The 9,198-nt window shown below is 34.9% G+C and overlaps 1 protein-coding gene across 1 annotated transcript; it reads left to right on the top strand.

Moving 5' to 3' along the window:
- Positions 1-273: 273 nt before the first annotated feature.
- Positions 274-3,294, top strand: LOC126721359 (uncharacterized). Its single transcript, XM_050424403.1, has 3 exons — positions 274-378; positions 2,281-2,721; positions 2,941-3,294. The coding sequence occupies exons 1-3, from the start codon at positions 274-276 to the stop codon at positions 3,292-3,294; spliced, it is 900 nt and encodes a 299-aa protein (XP_050280360.1).
- Positions 3,295-9,198: the final 5,904 nt, after the last annotated feature.

Below are 9,198 nucleotides of genomic sequence, written 5' to 3'. Positions count from 1 at the left end.
TACGCATAAGTCCCGTCCCAGAACCCTCTTCGTTCCGGGGCATCATCTTCTTCTGATCCTACTCCTTCTCATATTCGGTTTCGTGATGAAGATGCCCGAAAGGACTTCTTGGAGATCTTTTCGTGACGAGGTGTTCATTTGGAATGCCAAGTCATTTTGGCGGACTTCATCAACACTAACCTACTCGATGTCATTCACAGTTAGGGTTGGGAGTCACTGTGTGATGTCTTGGTCACATGTCCTTCTGTGTTGATTCAAGAGTTTTACTCCAACATGCATGGAGTTGATTCTTCAGTACCTCTCTTTTCTACTCGCATTCGAGGTACGCCCATTGTTGTCACACCACAGCATGTTGCAGATGTTCTCCATGTTCCGAAGGTAGAGCATCTTAACTACCTTGGATGTGATCGTTTGAGGACTATGTCCAAAGATGAGATGATGTCTGCTTTCTACGAGCGCCCTTCTATTTGGGGTGATTGTTAGTTTACACCATGTAAGCCCTTTGCTAAAGGTCCTAAATTCATAAACACGGTGATGACTTTTGTTTTACACCCACTCTCTCACTATAACTCTATCACAAAGCCTCGTGCTCAATTTTTGTTGTCTCTTCTTGAGCATCTCACTATTGATTTTCCTTCACATTTTATTCTTTCTATTATAGATGTGTTTAGGGATACAACTACCCGTGATAAGCTCATTTTCCCTTCGGCTATCACGCGGATTCTATGCCATTTTTCTGTTCTTTTTCCCTCTTCCGACCACTTTTCTGTCATGTGTGCCATAGACGCCGCTACCGTTAAACATAGCGAGGTGCTGATTAGGTCTTGGCAATTAGATTTAGCAACTCCTCCCTCCCGTTAAGCTCCATCTCGTTTGCTCCTTCCACATTTGCTCCTTCCTCTTCTACGAGTGATATGTCACTCGGAGACATCATGGCGCAACTGCAGTGCATGGATGCTCGCCTTGATACACTATCTACTGAGTTTTATCAAGTGAACGTTCGTGTCAGTTGTATTGTACGACGGCAGGCGGCTATAGGTGGCTTTGCTCCTAAGGCATCTCCTCCACCTCCTCTAGTAGCTTCTTATTCTGAGGATGAGGATGATGATGATGGTGATGATGATTGTTAGGTTCTAAAGACTAAGGAACTAATGTATTTAGAACTCTAATGTGTATTGTTGGCAAACCATGATCAAAACAAGTTGTTTAGTCTTGTTTAGACTTGCTCAAATTTGTGTCTTTTATGTAAAGTTGGATTCAACCTGATGCAGAATGAATAGTGCAATTCGGCCTTGTTCAATCGATCGAAGCTTAGGCTCGATCAATTGAAAATCAGGCAGAATGCGTTTTTTTGCAGAATTCCAACTCAGTCCTAGTTCATTAAAACGTTTAGGGTTTTATGTTTTTCCCTAGGTTTAAAAGGAAGACCCTAGCCACATTTTTCTGTTGCTAATATTACTGTTTGTGTAAATCTCTTATGAGATCTGTGAGGAGCTTTCCTTTACACAAACTTAGGATTATCAAGAAGGAGATTCGTTCGAGAACTTTATGATCATTTAGTTGCTGCCATAGAAGTTTAAAGAAACACAAGCGGGTGTGCTTGTACTTGCTAAAGAATCCAAGAAAGAAGGAGTTCGTGGTCTTGGAGCTTGCACGTGGTCGTGTCAGTAAGTTTCTACTAGTGGGTAGCAATAGGATATTAGTGATCTAAGTCCTATTGTAAAATTTCGATTCTTTCATAGTGGATTCAGGTTTACATTGAGGATAGCTAGGTTAAATCCTTCCCAGGTTTTTACCAATTTGGTTTCCTAGGTCATCATATCTTTGTGTTATTTATATTTCCGCTGCTATACATGATATGATTTTTTGATTGTGATAACCTAGATTTGGAATTTGGACTAAGTAATAACTTCTCAAATTAACTAAGTTAATCCAACTGTGTTTTTAAGGGGTCTAAAAACTCACAAGTGGTATCAGTGCGGGTTGCTCTATTGTTGTTGATCTTTTGATCTTTAAGCTAATCCTTGACCCCTGTTGTCATGGATTTTTGGAAAATATTTTTGCTTATTTATCAACTTGCTTACTTGTTGTCTTTGTCTCTTGTTGCTTTGGTTAAATCTTTCCTTGAGTTTCTTGGTCTTATCACATGTGATAATAATTACTTGTGTTATACTGCTTTAACCGCCTTAAAGGCACGTGATTCTTGTCTTTGGTATTTGGATAGTGGTTGTTCCAAGCATATGACAGGAAACAAACGATTATTCATGACTATTTTTGAAGGAAAGATTGGGACAGTCACTTTTGGAGATGGGCAAATCTGTGATCAGAGGCATTGGAACTGTGGACATTCCAGGGTTGCCAGTCTTTGAAGATGTTTGGTATGTTGATGGACTGAAGGCAAATTTACTCAGCATCAGTCAGATTTGCGACAATGGACTGAATGTTCTCTTCACTAAGTATGAATGTGAGATACTAAATGGAGGAGGTGACTGTATGTGTGTTGGTGTAAGGACAACTGACAACTGTTATGGTTTAACACCAAGTATAAGCAACAAGTGCTTTAGTACAAAGATTGATCAAGTTGATTTGTGGCATCAACGGTTGGGGCGTGCAAGTCATAAGCAATTAGAGAATATTTCCAAATGTGATGCAGTTATTGGTTTACCTAAGATTGAGAAGATAGATAAGTGCATACGTGGACCATGTCAGATAGGTAAACAGGTGAAATCCAAACATCCGTCTATAACTAGTGTTCAAACTTCAAGACCTTTAGAGTTACTGCACATTGATCTTATAGGTCGTACCTGACTTCAGAGTTTAGGTGGAAAGAAATATATTCTAGTGGTTGTGGATGACTTTACTAGATATACTTGGGTTGTGCTTTTGAAAGATAAAGCTGAGGCTCCTAAAAAGATGATACATCTGTGTAAGAAATTGTAGGTTGAGAAAGATACTATGATAGCCAAAATCAGAAGTGACCATGGAAGAGAATTTGAGAATACCAAGCTGGCTACCTTTTGCAATGATCGAGGCACACATCAAGAGTTTTCTTCACCCAAGACACCTCAACAGAATGGAATAGTGGAACGGAAGAATAGGGTTGTTCAGGAAATGGCTCGTGTCATGCTACACAATAAAAATTTTCCCAAATCCTTCTGGGGAGAAGCAGTTAACACTGCTTGCCATACACTCAATCGGGTGTATTTCAGACCTGATTCCAAGAAGACTCCTTATGAACTCTGGAAAGGAAAGAAGCCTATTGTTAAGTATTTCAGGATATTTGGTAGTGATTGACCTCTTGAAAGATTTGTGTTAGTGGAAATGCTTTTTTTCTTGGCATTTTTTTGTTGGCTTATGCTCTTATTTGTGGTGGGTGGGTATATGATGGTGTCATTTGTATTGGGCTTGTTTCAACTGTGTTGGGGCCATGGGAAAGGGATTTAGAAAGGGGAAATATATGCTTTGGCCTGAATGAGGTACTTGTAAGAGCATAATTTATTTTTCATATTTACATGTGTTCATGTGTTTTATAATTTTGCATATGAGGTGTTTGAGAAAAATGAATATGGATGTTTGTGGTGAGCATGTTTGCATAGTGATGTTTGATTTCACATGCATATTACTTTTAGCAACCAGGTGCCATTTCTTTTTAATTAATATTCATTAATTTTTACTTGCAGAGACAATTAGCATTGATGCCCAAATTAGAGCAGTTGAAGTTGCCCCATGAATGATGGTTGAAGGCTAGAGGCTAAGTTGACGCAACAGTGAGAGAAAAAATAAAGTTGCTAGGATTGAAGTCCAAATTTGAGGTGACTAGCCTCCAAGAATTTGAGAAAGAGAAAATTTTGGTTTGTAGTATTTAATAAATAATTACATTTTGAAAAATAATTTGTTAACAAATCAAGTAACTCTTCCTAAATTATAGGAAGCCTTTATTTGATAAGCCTATAAATAAACTAAAGAACTAATCCAACTAAATCTCTATTTCTATTTGATAACACCGGCTAACAAATTGGACCCTATCAGCAACACTTGCTCTACATTGGACTCCTTCAGCAGTGTCTATTTTGAATTCCAATACTCTTTAGGCTTCATGCCATCATTTCCATACATCACATCCATACCTGTCTAGTTCATAACATAATTTCGTTAAAATATAGTACGCTTGGGATGGGGAGATTGCTTAACATGAGATTCAATGCAAAACATAATGCCAAAGTAACGGTTCACCTGTGATTCTGTGAACAACTTTGGCACTATGAGAAATATTATAATTTGAATTTAAATACAACAATTCAAAAGGAAAGTAATGAATCGTTCTTTTAAAGACCAATGAAAAATTATACAAACCAGATCAATTACAAATGTTTAAGAAACTAAACTACTTATCATTGTACATTGTTATAACCAAAGTTGTCAAAATTGGGATCCTACGTAAGATCATTGAAGGTAGGTAGGATCGTAGATCATAGGATCGAATCAGGAATCGTAAGATCCTACATATTTTCAGATTTAAAGCAAAAAACACATTGATAATGACTTTTTATGTTGAATAATCATGTTTAATATAAATTCATTCATAAAAAAACTAAAATTTGTATCATATGATATAATTTGTATGTCATACATTGCTAAGTCTATACTAACAAAACAAATATATTTAAGTTTTGACCCAATGTATCTAAAAAATTCAATAAATGTTTAATTAGCAACCAAATACCAAAATATTTATCAAAACATATGGAAAATATTTTCCAAATTCTAAGTTTCAAGTTTGAAATCCAAAATAAATTAGCAAATGGAAACTAGCTAACTACAATATGAAATTCAAAAGTAAGATAAATATTTAGGTGAAGTGAATGTTTAATTTTTCTCATTCTAAGGTTCTTATAACTGCTGTCCTAAATTTCTAATCATCATCTTCCATTTCATCATCCTTATAGACATTATATATTTGTATAATAGAGTTGCAGAAGACATCGATATAATTTCACACTTAACTGTTCAAGTTATACCACTCAACAACAATTAAAGAGCATGCTAAAAAAAATCAATCAATCAATATACAAATACAAGCATAACTAATAAAATTATATATAGAAAATATTTTAGTAATATTAGAATACAAATTAGTATATTGATCAAACAAATTTAACAACATTATAGCTTAAAAAGTAGCAAAGCAAACTTCAAATTCTTCATTTAGAAATGATGAAGCATTTCTTCATTTTGATTACAAGTGCACTTGAAACTAAAAATCATTTGCTTAGGTTAACATAATTTTATTAAAAAAGAAAAAGAAAAAGTCATACCACCCCAACATGAAAAAATAAAAACCCTTAAAGCTTCATCAAAACAAAAAAATTATCCCATAAAAAAAAATACAATACAAAACAAAATTTTATGTTTTTGGTAGGATCCCATACAATCCTACGATCCTACACAATCCTACCATTTTTATGATCCTAGTGCGATCCTAAATGTTTTGGTGAGGTGAGATCGTAAAATCGTGCGATCTTATGATCCAGATCGCGATTTTGACAACCATGGCCATAACAAAGTCTTAGAATGAGGCTGCTACATCCAAAAAACACATTCCTTCCTCTAGACATACACTAGAGAAAACCATATACATATGTTGTGTAGCAATTCTTAGCAACATTGTCAAGTTTTTTTTTTGCATCTTCTTGAAAGGGGAAATTAATGCATTAATTATGTAACCCATAAAAAATTACAAATGACAAATGAACCAAACCAATAAAGGTAAAACAAACGAGTTCATGTAATAATTAAAAATAAATAAAAAATCTTACACTGAATATAAATCTAATGGTATAATTGTAATCAAGGCACTTCTTTTACTCTTTTCCAAATACTCTAGTGCAGCAAAAAAATTGTCACTATAAATTCTACAGGTTTTACGATCTGAATCAATGCAATCATCAACAATGACCAATGTTAGTATTTCAACCATGCTAGTCGATGTGTAAGCGTTTCACAAAAAAAAACTGGGTCTATAGTGGCGTTTATGAAACGCCACTATAGGTACTAAAAACGCCACTATAGGCCCATTTTGGCTATAGTAGCGTTTGCTATAGTGGTGTTTACAAACGCCACTATTGTATTGCAACTATAGACGTATAGTGCCGTTTCTAAATGCCACTATAGACCAATTTTTCTTATTTTAAAAAAAGGCTATAGCAACATTTAGAACGCCACTATAGCGTAAACCTATAGTGGTGTTTCACAAACGCCACCATAGGGCAGATGACCCACCTTGTAGTGGCATTCTACAAATGCCACAATAGCCAAAACACCCACAAAATAAAAATAAAAATTAATTACCAAAAATTAATTTTTGGTAATCATAAGGTTTTTTTTAATTGAATTAAAATCTTAATTAAATTAAAATTTTAATTAAATTAAATTAAAATTTTAATTAAATTAAATTAAATTAAAAGATACAAAACAAAACAAAAAAAAACAAACAAACAAACACTATAGCTAGCCCAGCAAATTCAAAATGAAACACAAACCCACCTAAAAAAATTCAAAATCAATCATAACATGCTAACATCCAAAAATTAAAAAAAAGAAAAAGAAAAAAAAAGAAGCAATTCCACCGAACACATTCAACCGCCATAGACCAACCTGCAAAAAGAAATCATCAAATAGATTTTGAGTTTTTCACAACTTTCTTGGTTCTATTAACAAGGATATTATCACAACACTTGAGATCTCTAAACCTCTCAATAATAAAAAGCCAAAGAATTCACAAAAATTAATAAAAAATCTCAGAGACCCACGAAGCAAAGTTGACAACAAACAAGGAATAGACCAAAACTATTATCAAAAAAGGAATAGACCAAAAAAATCATTAAAAAGATTTAAAAAAAAAATACTTACTTGCAACTATACAACCAATGGCATCAAACACAATAACATCCTTTCTTCAATCACAAATCCCATAATAGTAGCACCATTTACACATTTGAAAATATTAACTAGTTGCAACACCGTCTTCAAATCCAAAACCCACTAACATTAACACCACCACAAATAAAATAGGAGAAATAAAATCAAATAGGAGATAAAGTGGAAAGAATAAATCCAGGTGTGTAGTGAAAGAAGAGTGAAAAAAAAAAACAAAAAAAGAAAAAAAAAAAAAAAAAAGAAGAAGAAGAAGAAGAGAAAGAAAGAAAGAAAGAAGTATGAAGAAGTGGAGATAAGGGAGAAAAAGAAGGAAAGAAAGAAAAAAAGTCTGAAGAGGCAGAGATAGGGGAGAAAAAGAAAGAGAAAAAGTAAAAAGAAAAGAAAAGAAAGAAGAAGTCTGAAGAAGCTACATGGAGACAAGGTATTCATAAGGTGAGTGGGGTTAGGTGGGGCTAGGTGGGTTTTGAATTTTGAATTATTTTGTTTAGTTCTTATATATATATATATATATATATTCACAATATTTTCACAACAAATCTTAAGTGACAAGTTGTTACTGATTATTATTATTGGGGCAAAAAAGTAATCTTAGTGTTAAGTTCGAATTAGAACTAATAACAACTAACCACTTATGATTTGTTGTGAAAATGTTGTAAAAATATTGTGGACATAGCACCTCTCATATATATATATATATATATATATATTTAAATATAGAAATGACATTTTCACAACATTTTTACAACAAATCTTAAGTAGTAAGTTGCTACTGGTTGTTATTATTGGGGTAAAAAATTAATCTTAGTATTAAGTTCAAATTTCAACCAATAATAACTAACTACTTATAATTTGTTGTGACAATGTTGTAAAAATATTGTAGATGTAGCATTTCTCATTTAAATATAAATACATAATAATATATACATATATATATATATATATATATATAAATTAGCTGAACGCTGATCAAATCGAATTGAGTTTGTTTTTTTTTTTTTTTAGGAGTAGTTTGGAATATGCCATAGTTTTGGTTTATGGATTGGGTATATATATATATATATATATATATTTTTTTTTTTTTTGAGAATTGATATGTACATAATATTTTTACAACAAATTCTAAGTGGTAGGTTGTTACTGGTTGTTATTGTTAGGTTAAAAAAAAGTAATCTCAGTGCTAAATTCAAATTTGATCCAATAACAACTAACCACCTATGATTTGTTGTGAAAATGTTGTAAAAATATAGTGGACATAACACTTCTCTCTTTTTTTTAATATCTTTAAGAACCTACAGTGGCGTTTGTCAAACACCACTATAGGTCCTACTCTTACAAGGGCCTATAGTGGCATTTGTCAAACGCCACTATTGGTCTTCTTCCCTCTGGCCCTTATATTTTTTTATAAAAAAAAAAGGTGCCTATAGTGGCGGTTGTCAAATGCCACTTGTACGGCACCGAGCTCCCAAAGCCCATACAGGCCTTGGGCCCAGACCCATCTTGGCCCCGGGCCCAAGCCCATACCAGCCTTGGGCGTAGGCCCAGCAGATAGTTCCCGTTACCTTATGCCCTTCTTAAAACTGCCTTAGGGCCAAAAACAAGTTTTGGTTATTAAGCTCCCGGGGTTGACCGGTTAACATTTCCCGGTAGAGCGCATGAGTCAATACCCGGGAAGGTCATGATATGCACGGGAACGTGAGTCGCCGAACACAATCGGTGAAAATGGAGCCAAGTTCCAAGATCATAAATGCTGCACCGCCCTCTCACCTAAAACAGCCACTTTAACCAGATAATACTGGACCTTCAATAGTCCTAACGATGAATATAACCATGGTCTCCCCACTAACCTTGGCTATAAATAGAGGAAAGTTGGGAGAAGAAGGGGTTCAGAAAAATTGAGAGAAAGGAGTCAAAGAGAGAGCTTTTCAGCTGAGTGTTGCTTTGAGTCTCTCTGCCGAGAACGACCCATCGTAGGAAATCCTTAAACCCACTACAAATAAATTGTGAGCCCAAGGGATCTAAAGCCCAGAGTTCTTGTACTTGGTTCTTACAATTGGCGCCCACCGTGGGGCCATCCTACGAAGCTGTGGTTCGAGTGAGACTCAAGCAAAGAAGATGTCTGAGGAGCGTTCAAGAGGGCACGTTCCGAGCAATTCCGCAGGATCTTCCCGGGGATCGACGTGGAGGGAGAGAAGGCAGAAGCGGCTGGAGGATAGGGAGCATTCAAGAGGAGAGGAAGGGTCCGGATTGGGAGAAGGATCGGAC

Source organism: Quercus robur, chromosome 4 (assembly GCF_932294415.1).
Source record: "Quercus robur chromosome 4, dhQueRobu3.1, whole genome shotgun sequence".
Lineage (NCBI taxonomy): Eukaryota > Viridiplantae > Streptophyta > Magnoliopsida > Fagales > Fagaceae > Quercus > Quercus robur.
Note: the sequence above shows the minus strand (reverse complement) of the source record. Positions and strands in the feature narration are given on the sequence as shown.